We start from the raw sequence: 26,518 nt of genomic DNA, 5'->3' as shown, positions 1-26,518 counted from the left end.
CAGTACTGCACTTTTAATTACTATAACTTTACAAAGTCTCCTCTCCCAGCTGATTCTTCAAAATTGAATTGACTTAACTCTATCAAAGAAATTTCAGAATTAACTTCTACAGTTGTATTGCATGTAGGTTAATTTGTGAGAATGTATTCATTTCCTTTTGAAGATAACCTTTATCGAAACATAACGTACAGAATTAGGTACAAATCCTAAGTGTACAGCTTAATTAATTTTCACAAAGTGTACCCAGTTAAGTATCCAAAACCATGTCAAGAAATAGAAGAATAGTATGGGAAGGAACAGATTCTAAAATCTCCACTTGTAGAGTAAGGGAGGTCCTCCCAATAACTCCTTCCCCTTTAAAGGGTAACCTCTCTCCTAATTTCTTTTACCAAAGAATAATAATTTGGTTATTTTTGTTCTCGTTTTTGAGCTTTATGTAATAGAAACATACAATATGTATTCTTTGTGTCTGGCTTCTTTAATTCAACATTGGTTTTATATGACTCATCCTTTTTTTTTTGCATATTGCTTTTTATATTGTTATAGAGAATTTCATTGTATAAATATATAACTTTTCTGTTCTATTGATGAACATTTGAGTTACTTCCAATTTAGTACTATTATGAAAGTATTGCTGTGAACATTCTTTTACATTTTTTTTTAATGTACATCATGTACATTTCTGTTGGACGTGTACTTCAGAGCAGAATTGTTCAGATATGTCTACTTTCAGCTTTAGTAGACTCTACCAAGCAGTTTTCCAAAATAGTATACAATTTACTCCCCTAATAACAGTATATAAAAATTCTAGTTGTCCTACATCTTTGCCAAAGCTTAATACTGACAGTTTTTGGTTTTAACTGTAGCCATTTAGTGAAGTAATGTCTCCCTGATTTGGTTTGTGTTTTCTTAATGATTTAAAGTAGACTGTCATCTTATTGGTCATTTGTGGTTTTATCTGTTGTCATTAAAATTTTTTTTTTCTCTACCATTTTTCTTGAAGTTTGTCTTTCTTTTGATTTGTGGGAGTTCATTATGTACACTGCATTCAAGTCTTTGGGAAATATATAGTACGTATATCATATATTCTGTAATTTTTTATTCTCTTAATGACATCTTTTGATCATTGTTGTTGTTGTTTAGTCGCTGAGTCATGTCCATCTCTTTGTGACCCCATGGACTGCAGCATGCCAGGCTCCCCTGTCCTCCACTATCTCCCAGAGTTTGCTCAAGTTCGTGTTCATTGAGTCGATGATGCTGTCTAACCCATCTTATCCTCTGTCGTCCTCTTCTTCTTTTACCTTCAGTCTTTCCCAGCATCAGAGTCTTTTCCAATGATTTGGTTCTTTCCTTCAGGTGGGCAGAGTGTTGGAGCTTCAGCTTTAGCATCAGTCCTTCCAGTGAATATTCAGGGCTGATTTCCTTTAGAATTGACTGGTTTGATCTTGAAGTCCAAGGGTCTCAGATTTCTTCTCCAACACCACAGTTCAAAAGCATCAAGCCTTCAAAAGCTTTTATAAATTTGTTTTATTTTTTTATTTTTTATTTTTTTTTTAGGTAATTAATTTATTTTTTATTGGAGGCAAACTATTTTACAATATTATATTGGTTGGTTTTGCCATACATTGACATGAATTTGCCCTGGGTTTACATAAGTTCCCCCTCCTGAACCCCCCTCCCACCTCCCTCCTCCCTTTATCCTCCCTCTGGGTCATCCCCGCATGCCAGCCCCAAGCATCCTATAACATGCATTGACCCTGAACTAGTGATTCGTTTCACATATGACAACATACGTGTTTCAATGCCATTCTCCCAAATCATCCCACCCTCACCCTCTCCCATAGAGTCCCAAAGACTGTTCTATACATCTCTGTCTCTTTTGCTGTCTCGTATATAGGGTTATCATTTGCATCTTTCTAAATTCCATATATATGTGTTAGTATACTGTATTGGTGTTTTTCTTTCTGGCTTACTTCACTCTGTATAATAGGCTCCAGTTTCATCCACCTCATTAGAACTGATTCAAATGTATTCTTTTTAATGGCTGAATAATACTCCATTGTGTATATGTACCAAAGCTTTCTTATCCATTCGTCTGCAGATGGACATCTAGGTTGCTTCCATGTCCTGGCTATTATAAACAGTGCTGCAATGAACATTGGAGTACACATGTCTCTTTCAATTCTGGTTTCCTCGGTGTGTATGCCCAGGAGTGCAATTGCTGGATCATATGGCAGTTCTATTTCCAATTTTTTAAGGAATCTCCATACTGTTCTCCATAGTGGCTGTACTAGTTTGCATTCCCACCAACAGTGTAAGAGGGTTCCTTTCTCTCCACATCCTCTCCAGCATTTATTGCATGTAGACTTTTGGATAGCAGCCATTCTGACAGGTGTGAAATGGTATCTCATTGTGGTTTTGATTTGCATCTCTCTGATTATGAGGGATGTTGAGCATTTTTTCATGTGTTTGTTAGCCATCTGTATGTCTTCTTTGGAGAAATGTCTGTTTAGTTCTTTGGCCCATTTTTTGATTGGGTCATTTATTTTTCTGGAATTGAGCTGCAGGAGCTGCTTGTATAATTTGGAGATTAATCCTTTATCAGTTGCTTCATTTGCTATTATTTTCTCCCATTCTGAAGGCTGTCTTTTCACCTTACTTATAGTTTCCTTTGCTGTACAGAAGCTTTTGATTTTAATTAGGTCCCATTTGTTTATTTTTGCTTTTTATAAATTTGTTTTAAAAGAAACCTTGTTTTTACTGTTTACCTTTTTCAATTTCTTTCGATAATATTTTGTAGTTTTCTCTGTAGAAGTCTTGTTCATTGTATTAGGTTTATTCCTAGATATTTAATTTCTTTTGATACTGTGGTAAATTAGATCATTTAAAAAATTTCCAATTACTTGTTGATAAAATGTAAAAATAATGTTGGCATTTGAATACTGAACTTGTACCTAAAGTGCTTGCTCAATTCATTTGTAGATTCTAATAATTTTCATAGATAAATGAGAATAAAATTCATTACCTGATAACATAGTAATGACACATAGGAATAAAGACAGTTTCATTATTCTCTTTCTAATCCTTATACCTTTTATTTCCTTTTCCTACGTTTTTAAAAATGAATGGATGTTTGATTTCTTTATTTTGTTAATGTAGTGAATTACGTTAACTGCCTTTTGAATACCAAACCAACCTTATTTTCCTCAAAAATTCTAAATGGTTTATATATCTTTGGATTGTCTTATTAATATTTTATTGAGGGGTCTTGTATATGTGTTTGTGGATGAAGTTGACCTGTAAGTTTTCTTTCTTGTAATGCTCTTGTCAGGTTGGTGTCAAGATCATGGTGGCTTTCAGAAATGATTTGGGAAGAGTTCCCTATTGTTCTGTCCTCTAGTTTTTGTAAGATTGGTACTATTTTTTTCTATTTTGTTTTTCAGTCGTTCAGTAGTGTCCAACTCTTTCCGACCTCATGGACTGCAGCATGACAGACTTCCCTGTCCTTTGTGGGAAAGTTTTCTCGGTTTGGGTTTTTCTTGTTGAAGGACTTTTAATTACAGATTTAAAATCTTTAATATATGCTGGATTATTTTCTATTTATTATATTATTTTTATCAATTTTTAAAAAGAACCCTGCTCATTTAATCTGAATTTAAATGTTTGTGTATAATAGGCTTATTATTTTTTAACATCTGTAGAAAAAGTAAAAATATTTTGATCATAAGTTTTATCATTCAGGGCTTCCCTGGTGGCTCAGACAGTAAAGAATCTGCCTGCAATGTAGGAGACTGTGGGTTCGATCCCTGGGTTGGGTAAAGCCCCTGGAGAAAGGGTTGGCAACCCACTACAGTATTCTTGCTTGGAGAATTCCATGGACAGAGGAACCTGGGTGGGGCTACAGTCCATGGGGTTGCAAAGAGTCAGACACAACTGAGAAACTAACACTTTCACTTTTTCAACTTAGAGATGGAATAGGTTTACTTTCTATCCCCTCAATTGTAAGGCTTTATAATTCTTTAATCTGATACCCCCATTATTTGCATGAGGCATCTCCACTCCTCCTGGCTCTTCTCTATTTTTTTCTTTCCTTTCATTGCTAATTATTCTTTTTACCCCTGTCATACCTTTTGGTTCCTCATAACTTCTCATTTACGGCCCCCAGTGCCTTGTAGCTTCATTCTGCCTTTCTTATCAACCTCTCCTCTGGTTATCAATAGATTGATCCTCTCCATGGTTCTTGGGGCTTCTTTAGTGGCTCAGTGGTAAAGAATTTGCCTGCAGTGCAGGAGCCACAGGAGACACGGGTTCCATCCATGCGTCAGGAAGATCCCCGGAGGAGGGCATGGCAACGCACTCCAGTATTCTTGCCTGGAAAACCCTATGAACAGAGGAGCCTTGTGGGCTATATATAATCCATGGGGGCTCAAAGAGTCAGACACGACTGAAGTGACTGAGCATGCACACACGCACTCCATGGTTCTCAATTTCAACTCCCAAGAGATGATTTGATGAGCGTAGTTTCAGAAGACGTTTATGTCATCTCTTAGGCTGTTGGTTAGTTATGGATTGGATACTCTTGACCAGGCAGGTATTGCCAAGGGCGTTGTGTTCACATAGTAAAGCACGTGGATGCCTAAGGCTGACTCCTCTGTAGAGGACTGCAGTTGGATGGTTTCTCTTAGGATATACTTGGCAAGTACTAGAATTGTTTAATACAGGTAAGTTCTAGAAATTAAATCACAGCAAGTATTGCAGCTTTTTTGCCTTTTTCACTTACTCTGGTGAAATGCCAGTGAGTAATTAAATGCTGATAAAATTGGTACCTAGAATTTGGTATTATCAATCTCTTTACTATCCATATTAAAATCTATAACTGAAAATATCATGTGCTACCAATTCAGATTAGGCCTTCTGCAGTTAGATATATAATACCTGTAATTTTTAAGATGGACATATGGAAATTGATAGATTTTAAATGTAACTAATATAAAAGACTGGAGAAGGAAACGGTAACCCACTCCAGTATTCTTACCTGGAGAATCCCATGGACGGAGAAGCCTGGTAGGCTACAGTCCACGGGGTCGCATAGAGTCGGACACGACTGAGCGACGGAATGGAACGGAACGGAATATAAAAGACACTCATAAGCAGATTAATGATTATTTAAAGAGAAAACCATAGGGGTTATCTCATCTAGGTTGATTCTTGTTATTTCCTTTTTTATATTCCAAAACAACCTTGTGCGCTGCTAAGAATTCACCGTTCTGTAATATCACAGTTCAAATTGAAGACAGAGAACTTTCCCTTTGTGATGCTTAATGGGTGACATTTAAATACCACAGCATAATCTTTGCCTAATACATTCCCATTTATGGAATAAATTATAGATATTATATAGAAACCCCTCTGGTACAATAAGTGAAATTGCTTTTTAATTTTCTAGGGGGACTCGGAGAGAGTAATGATAATTACTGGACCAAACATGGGTGGAAAAAGCTCATACATAAAACAGGTTGCATTGATTACTGTCATGGCTCAGATTGGCTCCTATGTACCTGCAGAGGAAGCAACAATTGGAATTGTGGATGGCATTTTCACAAGGTAAAAACATGAATTCTATTTGAATATATTTCTGACAGTAAATCAAGACCACATTGTCACATGAATTTTCTTACATATGTATTTGCTGTATAGGATTTTGCTATTTAGAATTTAGGAGTTTAAAGAAATCACTTCATCATGAAACTAATATCAGAAGAGACCTAGGAGATCATTTTGTCCAATAGTTTCCAAGTTATTTTTAGTTACTGAGCTCTTTCTTTAAAGGAAATCATGTGTAGATCAAAATTTAATTAGATAAAAGCATATCTGCTCTGCCTTAATCATAGGCAGAGAGCTTGGAGACTTGGTTTGTAGGCTCTGTAGAGAAGTCTGCTATCCATGTTTTATAGGTGGTCTACCTTCCTTGTTTTATAGATGGGGAACTGAGAACAGACTGGAAAAGGCACTGGCCCAAGATAACTTAATTCATATTCCTTTTTGCTCTAAGGACATAACATGAGGGTAAGACTTAACCCTCAACATATAAACCTAAATTGTATGCCATATTTGGAATATAGGTGAAATATCCTGGTCCCATGGGTTAAGATTCATAGTTTAATCTACTTATTCAGGTTTATGAGTTCTTAAAGTATTATTTATACTTCATACACTTAATTTTTAGAAAAAAGTAAATATAGTCTATAGCACATAGTCAAAGTATGTCTATAGAGTATCTGATTTATTTTCCTGCTTATTTAATATTTGACCCTTGAACACATCAGAATATATCACATGCTAATGTTCATGTATTTGAATAGACATTAGAATACTTTAAAATTTGGTTTTATATCTAAAAATGAGCAAAAGCAAAGCAACTTAAATTCTGTTTTATGCCATATCACCAAACAGATGTTATTTTGATTTCCATATATTTGTAAATTAACTAGGCCTCCCTGCTAGCTCAGTTGGTAAAGAATCCGTGTGCAATGCGGGAGACCTCGGTTCAATTCCTGGGTCAGGAATTCCCCCCTGGAGAAGGGATAGGCTACCCACTCCAGTATTCTGGCCTAGAAAATTCCATGGACTGCATAGTTCATGGGGTCACAAAGAGTCGGACATGACTATCTTTCACTTTCAAGAAATTTGAAAAATCTTTCTTTAGTTTTTAAAATTATAATCAATTTTCTGTTTCCTAAGAAAAATATATTCAATATTTTATTTTGGTTATATTATTTGGGAGAGTGACAGAAATTTTATTAGGAGAAAAAAGATATAAAGGAAAATAAAAATAGAAAAAATATCTTGGTCCATGTAAAGTAATTTGTCTGGAAGAAAATCTAGTTAGCAGAATATCAGGAGTACTTTTATACACAGGTAATAGAAACGAAAATAGGTTTTACTTTTCTCATTGAATAAAAAGGCCTGAAGTAGGTGGCCACTTCTGATGTTTTAGCGGCTCTGCAGTTTTGTTGTCTTCTCCTGATAGTTGCAAGATAGTTACTGTGAATCTAGACATCACATTGATATTCGCATGAGGAAAAAGGGAAAAAGAATGCAGAGACTTCTTCTGTTTTTCAGGAAGTCCCTACCTTTTCGGAAGCTTCCCAGAAAGCTTTCACTTATATTTCACTAACCAGAACTGTGTCTCATGGCAATAATTATAAGGGAAATGAATTATGAATTTGATTTTGTCTAGTTTTATAATGGACTTAGGTAAGGGACAGGATGTTCAGCAATAGATTCAGAAGTAACCAGAAAATAGTTTCTGCCACAAGGAATGAATTCAGTGATAACAACAGCTAACCTTTATGATAATAACATATTTATAATATTAATATAATAACATTCTTATCGATGAATATACACTGTTCTGTGTACATAAAATATTTATATAAAGTACATTCAATGAGAGCAAACATAAGCCTTCTGGAAAAGGACAACGCGTATTAATTTCAACAAACTTGGATATTAATCCGTTCATTTTCATTTGTTCATTCATCCAGCGTATACTAACTTGACATCTAACATGACAAGCACTCGGAATACAAAGCAACCATAATTTCTGTTCCCATGAAATTTACCTGATGGAGAAGATTAGCATAAACCAAAAAATCATATAAAAAAATGTAAAATTGCAGATATGACAAGTCTACAAAGGTTGTGTACAAGAGGCTATGACTGCCTGTGGTATTGGGATCTCATCTGGTGAGGAAGGTCAGGGGAAGGCTCCCTGTAGCAAGTGATGTGTGTGAAGGAGGAGTTAAATTGAAGAAAGAGCATTTCAGACCAAGGAAGCAGCATGTGCAAAGTTCTTTCACATTAAAAAGAAAAAACAACACATAGACAACAGACTGAATGGTTGCTCTCTAGGGGAGCACGATTTTCAATGAAGGTATGAAGATGAAGACAACAGGCAAGTTACACAGAGTGCAGGCCACGTTAGGAGTTTGTGTAAAAGCTATGGGAAACCACTGAAAGGCTTGGCACGATCACCTCTACACTGGCTGCAATGCAGAAGATATTTGGAAAAAGGACACAGTTGATCAGACCAGTGTTATCAGTAGGCCCTGGCAGTGGCCTTGGTGAGAGGTATCAGTAGTTTGAACTGGGTTTGTAGTGTTAAAGTGGAAAGGAGTCATAATTGAAAGGCAGTCAGAAGATAAATCAATAGGACTTGATGATCGATAGGTATGAGGCTGAGATAAATAAGTGGAGTTTTCAGAGATGAGAGTAGTTTGTGCATCTGGTTGGAGAATGGTGACATTTACTGGAAGAGGATGATTTTTTTTTTTTTCATGGATCCTGATTTTAGTTTTGTTTTTAATTTTATTGGAGTATAGTTGATTGACAGTGTTGTTAGTTTCAGGTGTACAGCAAAGTGCTTCATTTATACACATATCCATTCTTTTTTGCTGTATAAGTTACTATTGAATATTGAGTAGAGTTCCTTGTACTATATAGTAGGTCCTTGTTGGTTATTTATTTTATATATAGTAGTGTGTGTATGTTAATCCCAGGCTCCTGATTTATCCCTCTCCCCATGTTTCCTGTTTGGTAATCCTAAGTTTGTTTTTGAAATCTGTGAATCTGTTTCTATTTTGTAAATATGTTCATACGTATCATTTTTAAAAAATTAGATTCTGCATATGAGTGATATCTTGGTAGTTGTCTTCCTCTGCCTGGCTTACCTCACTTCATATAATAATCTCTCGGTCCATCCATGGTGCCACAAATGACCTTATTTCATTCTTTTTGATGACTGAGTATTGACTTTATGTTTGTATGCAGTAGGTGGAAACACTCTCAGACCTTAAGAAATTTGTCATGTAGTCAGTTGAATATAAAATTTGAGTTTGGAGGGAGAGAGGAAAGGTAACAATATAGATTTGTTGTGAGACATCATTGTGTAAGTAGGGAGTAAAATCCTGGGTGTGAATGGGATCCTATTGGCAGAGACTATAGTGAAGGAGACAGTGTTCCAAGATTGAGCCTTAGAACTGCCAACATGTCATGGCTGAGTAAGAAGAAGAAGCTTGAAAAACCAACAGAGTAGGAGTAGCCAGAGAGGTAGGGGAAAACCCAGGACATCACAGTATCATGGGAGCATGGGGAAAAGTGCTTCAGGGAAGAAGTGGTCCACAGTAGCTGGATGAGATGAAGCCTCAAAAGTCCACCTTGGTTTTAGCAAAATGGATGTGACCAGTGACCTTTGCAAGAACCATTATGTTTGGGTGGTGGGAGGTTATAACTTTAACCCTCCAGGTGTAGAGGGTTCAGCAGCAAGTGAGAGGTTAGGAAATAGAGTTAGTAGATGACAGTGGAGCAGATTGGCCAGGAAGAGGAGGTGAGAAATCCAGTAAGGGACTTGTTTGGTTTTTGCGTGGTAGACTTGAACATGTTTAAGAGGGATGTCCAGTGGGGTATGTTTATGTCCATGAATTTATGATTCTAAAAAAAGATGCATTGGTCACCTTGGAGGATATTAGAATGAATTCATGATATTTAAAACAGGAAGTCATTAGTCACTTTGGAGAATGAGAATTTAAAGATAAAGGGGAGAATCAAGCAGCTACCTTGTCTTTCCAAAAAGATGATGAGAAGATCATCTTTTCCCTTTATAGCAGTGTTCCAGCTAGCAAAGAGGGAATAGTGGAATTAGAATATCACCCCCCTTCTTTTCTTTAATCCCTAATGTCATAATACATCTAGGCAATAATTAGAAATGGCTGCTAATGTCATGAAAAGAGAGACAACCCAACATCAGGTAAAAGTTTGTAACACAAGCTATGAAATCAGGGCAAACAAATCAAATCTAAATCTATTTGGATCTCTAGATCTGTCTGAAACAGAGAGAGATACTGGTCTTTTATACTGCACGATTGAGCACAGCTTTAAAACACTAGTTAATTAGCAAACTTTTAACTGTGAATCAGTTAAAGAAGTAAAGAAATAAATAGATTATAAAGATTTAAACACATAAATATGGAACACTCTGTTATGCTTTACCTTTTAAGTAGCTGTTGTTTCATGGACCTCAAGGTCATGTTTATATTGATAGAAGCAGTCTGCCACGGGCCCTGAGTGTCTCTGCATGTACCTGCTAAGTATACCAAGAAAACCTGATTTCTCCCTACCTAGGCTTTTGTCCGGAGAAGGCAATGGCAAGCCACTCCAGTACTATTGCCTGGAGAATCCCATGGATGGAGGAGCCTGGTAGGCTGCAGTCCGTGGGGTCGCTAGGGGTCGGACACGACTGAGCGACTTCACTTTCACTTTTCACTTTCCACTTTCACACATTGGAGAAGGAAATGGCAACCCACTCCAGTGTTCTTGCCTGGAGAATCCCAGGGACGGGGGAGCCTGGTGGGCTTCCGTCTATGGGGTCACACAGAGTCGGACACGACTGAAGTGACTTAGCAGCAGCAGCAGCAGCAGGCTTTTGTCAGGGGTGGACTTGCAGTAAGCAATATTGAGAGAAGAGATGACATCTCCCCTCAATGAGGAAGCTGGCTTCTGTTTGTTGTACAAGTAGTCAGTCCTCAAGCTCAGTATTTCTGCTTGATTAACAACCCACTGCATGCACAGTATCAGCATCCATGGTGAGCCCTTTGCCTTCTCCCTATGGGACTTAACAGCTGATGCAAACCAACATGGGTAATAAGTCCTTTGTCTCTGATTCAGGATTTTTGTGTCTTTTGACAGCACCCATGAAACGGTGCTGGATTAACTTGACGTAAATAAAATAAAACCCAAGACTTTGGTCAGTTCTGGATGGGTCATTAGAATTCTTTTATCGCTTGACATTATCAACCTAGGCAGCATATTAAAATGCAGAGACATTACTTTGCCAACAAAGGTCCATCTAGTCAAAGCTATGGTCTTTCCAGTAGTCATGTATGGATGTGAGAGTTGGACTATAAAGAAAGCTGAGCACCGAGAATTGATGCTTTTGAACTGTGGTGTTGGAGAAGACTCTTGAGAGTCCCTTGGACTGCAAGGAGATCCAACCAGTCCATCCTAAAGGAGATCAGTCCTGAATTTTCATTGGAAAGACTGATGCTGAAGCTGAAGCTCCAGTACTTTGGCCACCTGATACGAAGAGCTGACTCATTGGAAAAGACCCTGATGCTGGGAAGGATTGAAGGCAGGAGGAGAAGGGGACGACAGAAGATGAGATGGTTGGATGGCATCACCAACTCAATGGACATGAGTTTGGGTAAACTCTGGGAGCTGGTGATGGACAGGGAGGCCTGGCATGCTGTGGTCCATGGGGTCGCAAAGAGTCAGACACAACTGAGTGACTGAACTGAACTGGACTGGAGATGTAAGTAGATAGGTTAGTGTCAGGAAAGGATGGAAGCTTTAGAGCCAGAAAATGCAGGTTTCCATACAAATTAACCAATTTCCTGACCATGCACTAGTTACTTCACCTAGGGCCTTGAAAGAAATATGGTGTCCTTTTATTTAAAGAAAGAAAAAAAAGGTATGTTATAATTGAGTACAAATCCCACTTTTCCACTTAACAACTATGTGACCTTTACTAAATTACTTGACTTTCCAGTGTTTCAATTTTATTACCTATAAAAATGGAGATTATACTGTGTTGAGACCAGCTTGACAAGCAGGGTTTCCGAAAGCGCGATACAGCGAGAGAATGAGAAACGAGACACAAAATTCAGAGAAAAGCGAGGCTCAGGGGACCAACACCGCTCCAAGGTGAAGGTGCTGAAACTGAATCCAAGCCAGCTTTATTATACTTTCAGCTGTGAATGAAAGAATAAGCGGGGAGTTATAAACTATAACTAATGTGGCATTCAGGGCCAAAGAACAAAAGGATCATTAACCATAAAATGGGCTCGATACGATAAAGGACAGAAATGGTATGGACCTAACAGAAGCAGAAGATATTAAGAAGCGGTGGCAAGAATACACAGAAGAACTGTACAGAAAAGATCTTCACGACGAAGATAATCACGATGGCGTGATTACTCACCTGGAACCAGATATCTTGGAATGCGAAGTCAAGTGGGCCTTAGAGAGCATCACTACGAACAAAGCTAGTGGAGGTGATGGAATTCCAATTGAGCTATTTCAAATCCTGAAAGATGATGCTGTGAAAGTGCTGCACTCAATATGCCAGCAAATTTGGAAAACTCAGCAGTGGCCACAGGACTGGAAAAGGTCAGTCTTCATTCCAATCCCAAAGAAAGGCAATGCCAAAGAATGCTCAAACTACCGCACAATTGCACTCATCTCACACTCTAGTAAAGTCATGCTCAAAATTCTCCAAGCCAGGCTTCAGCAATATGTGAACCGTGAACTTCCAGATGTTCAAGTTGGTTTTAGAAAACGCAGAGGCACCAGAGATCAAATTGCCAACATCCGCTGGATCATGGAGAAAGCAAGAGAGTTCCAGAAAAACATCTATTTCTGCTTCATTGACTATGCCAAAGCCTTTGACTGTGTGGATCACAATAAACTGTGGAACATTCTGAAAGAGATGGGAATCCCAGACCACCTCACCTGCCTCTTGATAAACCTGTATGCAGGTCAGGAGGTAACAGTTAGAACTGGACATGGAACAACAGACTGGTTCCAAATAGGAAAAGGAGTACGTCAAGGTTGTATATTGTCACCCTGCTTATTTAACTTCTATGCAGAGTACATCATGAGGAACGCTGGGCTGGAAGAAGCACAAGCTGGAATCAAGATTGCTGGGAGAAATATCAATAACCTCAGATATGCAGATGACACCACCCTTATGGCAAAAAGTGAAGAGGAACTCAAAGGCCTCTTGATGAAAGTGAAAGAGGAGAGTGAAAAGGTTGGCTTGAAGCTCAGCATTCAGAAAACGAAGATCATGGCATCTGGTCCCATCACTTCATGGGAAATAGATGGAAAAACAGTGGAAACAGTGTCAGACTTTATTTCTCTGGGCTCCAAAATCACTGTGGATGCTGATTGCAGCCAGGAAATTAAAAGACGCTTACTCCTTGGAAGGAAAGTTATGACCAATCTAGATAGCATATTAGAAAGCAGAGACATTCCTTTGCCAACCAAGGTCCATCTAGTCAAGGCTATGGTTTTTCCCATGGTCATGTATGGATGTGAGAGTTGGACTGTGAAGAAAGCTGATCGCCAAAGATTTGATGCTTTTGAACTGTGGTGCTGGAGAAGACTCTTGAAGAGTCCCTTGGACTGCAAGGAGATCCAACCAGTCCATTCTAAAGGAGATCAATCCTGGGTGTTCATTGGAAGGACTGATGCTAAAGCTGAAACTCCAATACTTTGGCCACCTCATGCGATGAGTTGACTCACCGGAAAAGAGTCTGATGCTGGGAGGGATTGGGGGTGGGAGGAGACGGGGACAACAGAGAATGAGATGGCTGGATGGCATCACCGACTCGATGGACATGAGTTTGAGTGAACTCCGGGAGTTGGTGATGGACAGGGAGGCCTGGCGCGCTGTGATTCATGGGGTCACAGTCAGACACGACTGAGCGACTGAACTGAACTAATCAATAACAAATCAGTAACTAAGTCTAATATTCTTATCTATAGATTTTCCACCAGATACATAAAACATGTGACTCTGAGACAGCAGTTGAGAAACAGTCTGGGGTCGGTTTTCCGACCCCAGGATCATATCTTGTTTTCAAGATTATGAACTGTTCCCTCTGGACTTGTTCCAAGAGTCTCATGCCTTATAGCATCCAGTTTATCAATAATTCAGTTCAGTTCAGTTGCTCAGTCATCTCCCACTCTTGGCAACCCCATGAACCGCAGCACACCAGGCCTCCCTGTCCATCACCAACTCCCGGGGTCCACCCAAACCCATGTCGATTGAGTCGATGACGCCATCCAACCATCTCATCCTCTGTCATCCCCTTCTCCTCCTGCCCTCAATCTTTCCCAGCATCAGGGTCTTTTCCGGTGAGTCAGCTCTTCACATCAGGTGGCCAAAGTATTGGAGTTTCAGCTTCAACATCAGTCCTTTCAATGAACACCCAGGACTGATCTCCTTTAGGATGGACTGGTTGGATCTCCTTGCAGTCCAAGGGGCTCTCAAGAGTCTTCTCCAACACCACAGTTCAAAAGCATCAATTCTTTGGCGATCAGCTTTCTTTACAGTCCAACTCTCACATCCATACATGACCACTGAAAAAACCATAGCCTTGACTAGATGGACCTTGGTTGGCAAAGTAATGTCTCTGCTTTTTAATATGCTATCTAGGTTGGTCATAACTTTCCTTCCAAGGAGTACGCGTCTTTTAATTTCATGGCTGCAGTCACCATCTGCAGTGATTTTGGAGCCCAGAGAAATAAAGTCTGACACTGTTTCCACTGTTACCCCATCTATTTGCCATGAAGTGATGGGACTTGATGCCATGATCTTAGTTTCCTGAATGTTGAACCTTAAGCCAACTTTTTCACTCTCCTCTTTCACTTTCATCAAGAGGCTCTTTAGTTTCTTTTGTGGCCCTTACCAGGGCCTTCTTTTCTTTTATTCTTCCTCTCTCCTACAATACTGCTTAAATCATATATTATTGTGAGAAATAAAAATTAAGTATATAAAGTACCTGGCGTATAATAAGTAAGTAAGTAAAGTTGCTCAGTCGTGTCCGACTCTTTGCGACCCCGTGGACTGTAGCCCACCAGGCTCCTCTGTCCATGGGATTCTCCAGGCAAGAACACTGGAGTGGGCTGCCATTTCCTTCTCCAGGGGATCTTCCCAAACCAGGGATCAAACCCAGGTTTCCTGTATTGCAAGCAGATATTTTAACCTCTGAGCCAATAATGTACATTAAAATCAACTCTATGATGATAAGTTTTCTCTTTTCTCTTTGAAGTTATCAATTTTGGATGTATATAAGTTAAAAAATTCGATTTCAGAATTTTTTTATTTTTCAGGTGAATTGATCTGAATATAAAGTAACCTATGTCTAGTAATTTTTTTGCCTTAAAGCCTATTTTGTTGATATTAAATATAGCTCACCAGTTTCTTTTGCTTAGGTATTTGATATATCCTCTTTATCTTATGTACAAGAAATACATTTAGTACTTCTATATTATAGTTAGTAAATTTGTATTTGGGGCTTCCCTGGTGGCTCAGAGGTTAAAGCGTCTGCCTCCAATGCGGAAGACCCAGGTTTGATTCTTGGGTCGGGAAGATTCCCCTGGAGAAGGAAACGGTAACCCACTCCAGTATTCTTGCCTGGAGAATCCCATGGACGGAGAAGCATGGTAGGCTACAGTCCACGGGGTGGCAGAGTCGGACACGACTGAGTGACGGAACAGAACGGAAATTTGTATTTATTTTCAGTGATTCTTTGTGTTTTATTATACCTTTTCTACTTTTCATCAATAATAATGTAAATTAGAGGATAGTGGTGATTACATTTCAGTATGCTGGGAAAAACTGCCAACCTGAATGTCTATACCCAGCAAATATGGGTTCTTTGTTCTTATTAAGAACAAAGATGAGATAAATACACGAGCATCCAATCAAAGCTCAGTAAATTTGCCACCAGACCTTCAGTAATAGAATTCTAAGTTCAGAGAAGAAAGTGTTTTCAGCTGTAAGGTCTTGAGATATTAGAAGGAATGAAGGTCAAAGAAAGTGGGAAATTTGTATGTAAAACAATCTGATTTTGTCTTTTGGGATTAACAAAGATGTAGCTAAAATAGAAGACAACAATAGCATATAAATTATGAAGGGATGTTCGAAGTTCCTTATTTTTTTGAGGGAGAATTGTGATATATTAACTTTAGGCGTATAATAGGTGCTCAGTAAATTTGAGTGTTGTTCCTTCTTCTAGAGTCTGTGTCATTAGTATTTTGGATTTTAAAGTCTCTCTTCATACGTATGTTAATGTAGCATTCCTTTTCTAAACTTAGCTTCAGGTCTGACACCTGTAGAACAAAGGTTTGATAATACCAGCTTTACAGGCTTTAAGAATATATTTTAAAGGATGTGAAACCACCATGAATTTCTGGTCTTAGTTGTTATGCTTGAAAGACGTTAACCAACTATAACCCCCGTGGCACTTACTCTTTTGGAACTCTCAGGATGTAAAACAGGTAAGAATCCTTGACCCAGAGGCTCTAGCCCCACAGAATGGAGCGGTGGTAGAGCCATTCCTCTTGTTGTTCAGGAAGTAGCTGACATGGTGGGTGTTCACATGAGATGTGAGCTGCTTCTTCCTCACTGGTGGCGTGAAAGTGTGCCTGGATCTCAGGAACTAGTAGCAGCCTTAAGGAACTAGAGTAGTGACCAGTCACTGCATAAGAGAACACCTGAGCTGTAACCTTGCCAACACTAAATTTGTTGTTTCAGTATACAACAGCAAAGTTGCTTCAGTTGTGTCTGATTCTTTGTGATACTATGGACTGTAGCCCACCCAGGCTCTCTGTTCATGGGATTCTCTAGGCAAGAATACCGGAGTGGATTGCCATGCTCTCCTCCTGGGGATCATCCTGACCCATGTCTCTTGTGTTTCCTGCATTGGCGGGCAGGTTCTTTACCACTAGCACCACCTGGGAAGCCTAATATAGTAGTAAGCATTTTGAGTTAACTCCTTTAAACACATTAGTTTATTCAGCTACTTGAAGATACATTTTATAGTTACCTGGTCTTGGTAGACTCATCCAGAGGTAGTATTACATAAAAGAATATTTTTGTTAAAATACATGAAAAAGAGCTGGTTACAGAGCCTGGCATTCGGTATGATTCCACTTTTGTATGAGAAATTATATATGTAAATATATGCAGTGCAAATCATCTAGATAGAAGGCTCTATTCCAAAATCATTGTGAAGGATATGGCATTATGGTGACTTTTTTTCTTTGGTTTATGAATATATTTTAAATTCTGAAATAAACATGTAATTACCTCCCCAACTCCCCAAGTAAGGGTAGTATCAGTCAAAATGAGATGTTTCCTAGGAGTCTACTGAAATGTGCATTTGGTTGTTGCCTGGGAATACTTTTTTCCTAGGGTAAACTTCTCTTCCTAACTCAGTTGCGTGGAATTTGGAGTTTGAAGCTTTAAAGCTTCCCAACAACATATCAGATCTTACATTTCCAAAGTTTTAACCAAACCTCTAAGTAGCCCAAGTTCTTCCTACTAGGAATTGATGGCTTTCTGTGAGATCAGTATACCTGGTGTTTTTTATTTTCATAACAGAAACATTGAAATTTGCATTTTTAACATCTCTGAGTTTTTAACCCTTTGTGTACATTGGATTCTTTTTAATGGAACTCTAAAAATATGTTGGTATTGGACCCTAACCTCAGGGGTTCTAATTTGGGGTGGGGTATGGAAGTTGAATTTTTCATGTGTCCAGATGGTTTTGAAGGTGGCCAAGATTGAGACACATTTCCCCAAGCCCTTTCTGGAGAGTTCTATTGATTAATTATAAAGTAATAGAAACTTCTTATGAAAGCTGTGATGTACTGGGGTATATACTGGGGTATAAAGTGAAACGTTTACCTTCTCCTCATGCTAGCATTTATTTATGGTTCTTTATACAACTTTCTGGAACTCTCTTGCTTTCTCCATGATCCAGCGGATGTTGGCAATTTGATCTTTGGTGCCTCTGCCTTTTCTAAAACCTGGTTGAACATCTGGAAGTTCACGGTTCACATATTGCTGAAGCCTGGCTTGGAGAATTTTGAGCATGACTTTACTAGCGTGTGAGATGAGTGCAATTGTGCGGTAGTTTGAGCATTCTTTGGCATTCCCTTTCTTTGGGATTGGAATGAAGACTGACCTTTTCCAGTCCTGTGGCCACTGCTGAGTTTTCCAAATTTGCTGGCATATTGAGTGCAGCACTTTCACAGCATCATCTTTCAGGATTTGAAATAGCTCAATTGGAATTCCATCACCTCCACTAGCTTTGTTCGTAGTGATGCTCTCTAAGGCCCACTTGACTTCACATTTCAGCAAGAAAGTTCCAGAAAAACATCTATTTCAGCTTCATTGACTATGCCAAAGCCTTTGACTGTGTGGATCACAATAAACTGTGGAAAATTCTGAAAGAGATGGGAATACCAGAACACCTGACCTGCCTCTTGAGAAACCTGTATGCAGGTCAGGAAGCAACAGTTAAAACTGTACATGGAACAACAGACTGGTTCCAAATAGGAAAAGGAGTACGTCAAGGTTGTATATTGTCACCCTGCTTATTTAACTTCTATGCAGAGTACATCATGAGGAACGCTGGGCTGGAAGAAGCACGAGCTGGAATCAAGATTGCTGGGAGAAATATCAATAACCTCAGATATGCAGATGACACCACCTTTATGGCAAAAAGTGAAGAGGAACTCAAAGGCCTCTTGATGAAAGTGAAAGAGGAGAGTGAAAAGGTTGGCTTGAAGCTCAACATTCAGAAAACAAAGATCATGGCATCTGGTCCCATCACTTCATGGGAAATAGATGGAAAAACAGTGGAAACAGTGTCAGACTTTATTTTTTTGGGCTCCAAAATCACTGCAGATGCTGATTGCAGCCATGAAATTGAAAGACACTTACTCCTTGGAAGGAAAGTTATGACCAATCTAGATAGCATATTAAAAAACAGAGACATTACTTTGCCAACAAAGGTCCATCTAGTCAAGGCTATGGTTTTTTCAGTGGTCATGTATGGATGTGAGAATTGGACTGTGAAGAAAGCTGATCGCCAAAGAATTGATGCTTTTGAACTGTGGTGTTGGAGAAGACTCTTGAGAGCCCCTTGGACTGCAAGGAGATCCAACCAGTCCATTCTAAAGGAGATCAATCCTGGGTGTTCATTGGAAGGACTGATGCTGAATCTGAAACTCCAATACTTTGGCCACCTCATGCGATGAGTTGACTCACCGGAAAAGAGTCTGATGCTGGGAGGGATTGGGGGTGGGAGGAGACGGGGACGACAGAGAATGAGATGGCTGGATGGCATCACCGACTCGATGGACATGAGTTTGAGTGAACTCCGGGAGTTGGTGATGGACAGGGAGGCCTGGCGTGCTGTGAATCATGGGGTAGCAAAGAGTCGGACACAGTAAGCGACTGAACTGAACTGATACAACTTTCTGCAAATTTACAAGTATACATAAATCTTCTCTTTTTAAAATGTTGGTTGTTCAGTTGTGTCCGATTATTTGCAACCCCATGGACTATAATGTACCAGGCCCTTCTGTCCATGGAATTCTCCAGGCAAGGATACTGGAGTGGGTAGCCATCGCCTTCTCCAGGGCATCTTCCCAACCCGGGAATCGAACCCAAGTCTCCTGCATTGTAGATGGATTCTTTACCATCTGAGCTACCAAGAAAACCCAGTTATATTAATACTAAGCATTATTGTTATGTAGCTTGCTTTTCGGAGAAGGCAATGGCAAGCCACTCCAGTACTGTTGCCTAGAAATCCCATGGATGGAGGAGCCTGGTAGGCTGCAGTCCGTGGGGTCGCTAAGGGTCGGACACGACTGAGCGACTTCACTTTCACTTTTCACTTTCCACTTTCACACATTGGAGAAGGAAATGGCAACCCACTCCAGTGTTCTTGCCTGGAGAATCCCAGGGACGGGGGAGCCTGGTGGGCTTCCGTCTATGGGGTCACACAGAGTCGGACACGACTGAAGTGACTTAGCAGCAGCAGCAGCAGCAGCTTGCTTTTATTTCCTAATTTCTGGAGGAACTGAGTTGCCTATCAGTTCATAGGGATTAGAATCACACTGTCATTGGCTGCTGTATATTTGCCATGCAGAGGTTCCCTGTACTCTTCAGCCTCTGAAAGCTCCACCTGGGATGCATTGCACTGCTCTAGTAGAAAGGACCCTGTTCCCTATCTATTTCTTGTCCTCGCCTTCTGTTTTTGTTACCATTGGAAAGGAGTCTGTGTGGACCACATTTAGTTGTATCCCTAGGATTTTAAATTTTTACTAGGTTATGGTTTAATATTATGCCCTCACATTTTATAATTTATTTTATATATTTATAAATTTATAAATATTTATATATTTATAATAATTTATTTATTATTCAGACATACTGCAATCCCCTATGTAACTTCCACCCTCCTAAAGAAATAAAGCATTGCCAGCACAGCTGAACCCATAGTCCTCCCTGGTCCCATTCCTGTCCACTCCATCCACAGTAACCGCCCTTTTTGACTCTGGTTTTTACCCCATGAATCTCTCTGTATTTTTACAATATAGGTATGTTTTGAAACAATACACAGAATTATTTGGCAAGTTTTTAAACTTCTATAAGTGGCTTTTCCCCCCTCAGTGTTTTATTTATGAACTTTATTGTTATGGATTCATATAATTCTAGTTCATTCATTTTTCTCTAATTGTGGTAGTCCATTTTATGCATGTACCATAGTTCATCCATTTTTCTTTATTAATCTCTTATATTCAAATTGGTTGCAAATATCAAAAGTGCTGATACTTGTCTTACACACATGTAGTACTCAAGTGAGTTTGTTGATTATGGACTTTATCCAGGAGTGGGATGGTAGAGTATAAGGGAAGTGCATCTGTCTTGGTCTTCAAGGAGGCTGGATCAGTTTAAAATCCCATCAACAGTGTGTAAAATTTTTCCTGATGCTTTAAAATGAATCAGAATAAGAATACCCATTTGATGATGTTTCTTTATATTCTCTAAAATTGCTCTTAAAGACATTTTCATTCCTGTTACTTAATGTGTTTTACATAAAGTACCATCTGATAAATCACTTTTTATTAATGCTAAGGAATTTTTTTTCCTTCATGTGCATACACTGCCTGTTTACAAAGAGATTTGAAACAATTTATTGACCTTCCCTAACAAACTGCCAGGCCTCTTGTTTTCCGCCAATGGCTGCTTCCTCTTCAATTATTTTTTGTGTTGATTGCCAGGAAAGCAAGAGCTAAATTCAAGGCAGAAATGTGGAAACAAATTGGGGGTTTGTTTCTCCCCTTCCCTTCTTACATGGGACTATTTCTCCCATGAGTACTTCTATAGCATGATTCTGAGAACAGCTGTATCAGAATCAGAGATTCTTGTTAAAAATGCTACTTTCTAATAAGGCCTGTCACAGACCTATTATATTGGAATCTTTGGCCTGAGACCCTAAATTTAGCATTTTAAAAGCTCATGCTGTATTTGCTGTTCAAATTTGAGAATCTGCTGTATGGCTTGTAATATTACTTTCCTATTCATTGTAACTCTTCTGTTATATTATTATTCCAAATCACTTCAAATCTTTTTTGTGCTCAGTGGAAAAAATAATAAAATCTAACATATATTCATAACATGTGGCTCCAGGCTGTATCTTTAAATTGGTTATTTTTTCATTATTAATTGGATATTTACAACACTAGGAGTAAATTCATGGTTTGCATGAATATTTATTGAGTACCTACCATGTGCTGTGCTATAAGAAGAATAAATAAAGCATGAAAAGCTATAAACAAGAGGCTTTGGGATGAATGTTGTAACCTCATATGAATGTTGAATGTTGAATCTTTCTCTGAATAAGAAGCATTTTTTAAAAATGGAATTTTCGGAAACATATTCATTTGGCCATAATTGGTATATCAGTGTATTGTGATATATATACTCATATATATATATATATATATATATATATATATACACTCATCAGTGAAATATTTCTAGACATTTATTTTCAAAGATCATTGACATCTTTGAATGCATCACTGAATTAAGATCTATTTTTTGTTATCCTGATAAATGCAAATTTAAACCTTATTCAATGCTTTAGACTTAGTAATTAAGTTTTAGAAAAGCTATGAATTATTGTCTAGTTTTAAAATAAAACAATTTTCTTCTCTCAGCATAATTTATGTCTATTTATGTCAGTTAAATGTTTGTAGAAAGGGGTATTTACGTTAAGTGGCCCCTGCTTAGTAATTTTCATGCCATGCTTCCCATGTAAACTCTTTCTTATGGCCCCCAGCTTCAGCAATGCTGTGTAACCAGAATGGCTCCAGTGTGTTTATTTTGAGAGAGAATTTGAAGGTAATAGGTCTTCAGATACTTAAATTATCTTAAATGTTTGCTTTTGGCTGTGTGGATGATAACTGGTCTGTTTGCCCAATTTAGTTTATTTCAGGACATATTGATTGAGTACCTACTATGGAGTATTTATACTTTATTAAAAAATATATATCCTGGTTGAATAGAAAGGAAACATCTTGAGTCAGTATGTGTTTGTCTGCTGCTGCTGCTAAGTCGCTTCAGTCGTGTCCGACTCTGTGCGACCCTATAGACGGCAGCCTGCCAGGCTCCCCCGTCCCTGGGATTCTCCAGGCACACTGGGGTGGGTTGCCAGTTGGTAGTAAATACTAGCACTAAAAACCTCATTATATTTTACTAAGTGAGTGGGCTGTTGAGAATTTTATTGGCATCAGAAATGTTACCTTATGAGTGTCTCTCTGGTTTATTTAGCTGCTATAGCTTTGTCTGCCAAACAGGAGATAGCTTGCTTCATCTTTTTGATGGGAAGTGGTTGTATGAGTTTAATGCTTCAGAGTCACCTGAGGGTTTGATTTGGTTTAGTTTTAAGTGCAGATTCCAGGCATGTCCCTGAAATGTAGATTCCCTGGAGATTCAAGTGTTACCAGTATGATAAAGGAGATTTTTGGACTCTGTAATTAAGAATCCCTGCTTAGGTCTTCTCCTTCTTTAATTGTGTACTTTTTTTTTTTTTTTTTTACTGAGCTATATAAGCTCTTTGTATATTTTGGAAATTAATCCCTTGTCAGTCACATCATGTGCAAATATTTTCTTGTATTCTGTATGTTGTCTTTTCATTTTGCTTATAGTTTCCTTTGTTGTGCAAAAGCTTTTAAGTTTTTAGGTCCTATTTGTTTATTTTTGCTTTTATTTTTGTTGCTGTAAGAGATGTATCTAAAAAGATATTGCTGCAGTTTATGTCAAAGAGTGTTCTGCCTACGTTTTCCTCTAGGAGTTTTGTAGTATTTGGTTCTGCATTTAGGTCTTTAACCATTTTGAGTTTATTTTGTAAATGGTATTGGACTTCCCTGGTGGCTCAGACAGTAAAGCTTCTGCCTAAGATGCGGGAGACCTGGGTTCGATCCCTGGGTCGGGAAGATCCCCTGGAGAAGGAAATGGCAACCCACTCCAGTATTCTTGCCTGGAAAATCCCATAGACAGAGGAGCCGGGTAGGCTACAGTATATGGGGTCCCAAAGAGTTGGACACGACTGATATGGTATTAGAAAGTGTTCTAATTTCAGTCTTTTCAATTCTTTTAAATATAACGGTCCAATTTCCCCAGTACAACTTATTGAAGAGACTAGAGACTGTCTTTTCTCCATTGTGTATTCTTGCTTCCTTTGTCGTAGATTAATTGACCATAGTAGGTGCATGGGTTTATTTCTGAGCTTCCTACTGTGTTCCATTGATTATGTATCTGTTTTTGATGCCAATACCGTACTATTTTGATTACTATAGCTTTGTACTATAATTTAAAGCCAGGTAGCCTGATTCTTCCAGCTCCGTTTTCTTTCTCAAGATTGCTTTGGCTATTTGGGATCTTTACAATTTCTATAAAAATTAAAAATATTTTTGTTCCAGTTCTGTGAAAAATGCAATTGGTAATTCGATAGGGATTACATTGAATCTATAGACATTTCTCCAAAGAAAACATAGAGATGGCCAACAGGCACATGAAAAAATTCTCGGTCTTGCTAATTATTAGAGAAATGCAGACAGATCAGAACTACAATGAGGTATCACTTCACTCGAGTCACAAGGGCCATCATCAAAAAGTCTACTAATAATAAACGCTAAAGAGGGTGTTGGAAATAAAGGAACCCTCCTACACTGTTGGTGGGAATGTAAATTGGCACTGCCAGTATGGAGAACAATATGGAGTTCTTTAAAAAACTAAAAAATAGAGTTGCCATATGATCCAACAGTTCCCCTCTTGGGTGTATATCTGGACAAAGGTATAATTTGGAAAGATACATGCACCCCAGTGTTCATAGCAGCACTATTTGCATAGCCAAGACATGGAAGCAACCTAAATGTCCATTGACAGATGACTGGATAAAGATGTATGTGCACAATGGATTACTCAGCCATAGAAAAGAATGAAATAGTGTCATACACAGCAACAGGGATGGACCTAGAGATTATCACAGTCAGTGAAGTAAGCCAGACAGAGAAAGAAGAATATCATATGATATTGTTTGTATGTGGAGTCTAAAAAAATCCAGTTTTGTTTACAAGACAGTAACAGACCTGCAGACATAAAAAGCAAATTTATGGTTACCAAAACGGAAAGGAAGAGGAGATAAATTTGGAGGTTGGGATTAACATTTACATACCACTACATATAAAATAGATAACCAACAAGGACCTACTGTATAGTACTGCTGCTGCTGCTAAGTCGCTTCATTCGTGTCCGACTCCGTGTGACCCCATAGATGGCAGCCCACCAGGCTCCCCCGTCCCTGGGATTCTCCAGGCAAGAACACTGGAGTGGGTTTCCATTTCCTTCTCCAATGCATGAAAGTGAAAAGTGAAAGTGAAGTTGCTCAGTTGTGTCCGACTTTTCATGACCCCATGGACTGCAGCCCACCAGGCTCCTCCGGCCATGGGGTTTTCCAGGCAAGAATGCTGGAGTGGGTTGCCATTGCCTTCTCCGACTGTATAGTACAGAGAATTCTGATAACCTGTAAGTGAAAAGAATCTGAAAAAGAATACACACAAACACACATATATCTGAGTCATTGTGCTGTACACCTGAAACTAACACAACATTGTAGATCAACTGCTTATTGGTGTTGAGTCACTCAGTTGTGTCCGACTCTTGTGACCCCATGTACTGTAGTCCACCAGACTCCTCTGTCCATGGGATTTCCCAGGCAGGAATACTGGGAAATATTGCCATTTCCCCCTCCAGGGGATCTTCCCAACTCAGGGATTGAACCCCCATCTCCGTGTCTCCTGCATTGCAGGTAGATTCTTTACCACTGAGCCACTGGACAAGCCCTGTATACTTACATTTTTTTAAATAAAATATTCTTTAAAAAAGAACCATGGCAAGCCACTCCAGTACTCTTGCCTAGAAAATCGCATGGACAGAGGAGCCTGGTGGGCTGCAGTCCATGGGGTCGCTACTAGTCTGAGCGACTTCACTTTCACTTTTCACTTTCACACATTGGAGAAGGAAATGGCAACCCACTCCAGTGTTCTTGCCTGGAGAATCCCAGGGAAGGCGGAGCCTGGTGGGCTGCCGTCTATGGGGTCGCACAGAGTCAGACACGACTGAAGCGACTTAGCAGCAGTAGCAGCAGCAGCAGCAAGTGACTCAGAAACATATCCAGGTTTAGGAGCTATTATTCAGTCTCAATGCTGGACATTTTACAGAAGGGAAAACATTGTGATTTGCTCGAGTTCATACAGTTGTAACAATGCCTCCTTTGATTGTGTCGGATTCCCCTCTTATTAACTAATACTTATTAATTAATATGGTTAGTTTTTGCCCTCATGACTGATTAATCTTATCTTTCCTTTGATGGCTTAAATTATTTGTGTTTTTTCACAGAAAATAGTTAGGAAATAGTTAACTATTTTCCTTTGAATTTCTTGGGACCATCCCCCTGAGTAGACTAGTAGATGTTTTGGGAAATGATTTGCCCACTCAGCACACTGTGAGTTTCTTTTGATAGGAAAACACCTGTGTCCTTCTTACGTGGCCTGCATGTGCTTTGCAGGTGGTTCTAGTGATTGTGGTTTCATGTGAGCCCATAAAAGTCTGGCATTCCTGGATTGCTGCCTTGATTCTCAGCGTGTTTCCATCGACCCAGAAAGATTGCTATAGTGGTTTTTTGCTTGGTTATATTTGCAGTTCACTGTCATAGTTGTATAAATTGACTTTAAATACCATAGTGTGATCTGATTGCGGCTATTAGTAGAAATAGGTAAACTAGAGAAGTAAACCTTTTTCTTTTCTATTGTAATAATCTCATTGCTGCTAATAAGGTATTTTTGATATTGGTAGAAGAAAGCTGGTTATTTTTCTTGGTAATTACAATCATTTTGCCTTGTCTTAAAGTAATGATACAATAGAATATAAAGTGTTTTAAATGTATCAGTAGGGTACAAAGTATTTTAATGTGTTGTGATTTTTTAAATTAACATCTGTTTTTCTGTTGACACTGTAGAGCTTCTTTATTGAAAATTTAAAACTATAGAAAAGCTCAAAAAGGAAAAAAATTTAGATCACCTATAATTCCATGACCTGAAAACCATTGTTCTTTAGGTATATGACCTTCCAGGCTTTTAAAAAGTGCACATGTATAGTGGTAAATTATTTGTGATTTCATTCTATTTCATTCATATTAATGTTTATGTTTACTTAAATGTGATACAAATCTACTACTTCACATTTCTTTATACCTTTTAAATGCCATGGTGTATATACAGTTTTCAATATTTGGTAATCCTTTTCAGC

The 26,518-nt window shown here is 38.7% G+C and overlaps 1 protein-coding gene across 3 annotated transcripts in view; it reads left to right on the top strand.

The window, feature by feature from the left end:
• The window catches only part of MSH3 (mutS homolog 3), a 180,805-nt gene that overhangs the window by 132,381 nt on the left and 21,906 nt on the right, over positions 1-26,518 (top strand). For all 3 annotated transcript variants that reach the window (XM_088838507.1, XM_088838505.1, XM_088838506.1), the window contains exon 20: positions 5,447-5,604. In XM_088838507.1, the coding sequence (XP_088694633.1) occupies positions 5,447-5,604 (158 nt within the window). The remainder of the gene's footprint in view (positions 1-5,446; positions 5,605-26,518) is intronic.

Source organism: Moschus berezovskii, chromosome 8 (assembly GCF_049115385.1).
Source record: "Moschus berezovskii isolate FMDL1 chromosome 8, NW_MosBer_1.0, whole genome shotgun sequence".
Classification (NCBI taxonomy): domain Eukaryota; kingdom Metazoa; phylum Chordata; class Mammalia; order Artiodactyla; family Moschidae; genus Moschus; species Moschus berezovskii.
Note: the sequence above shows the minus strand (reverse complement) of the source record. Positions and strands in the feature narration are given on the sequence as shown.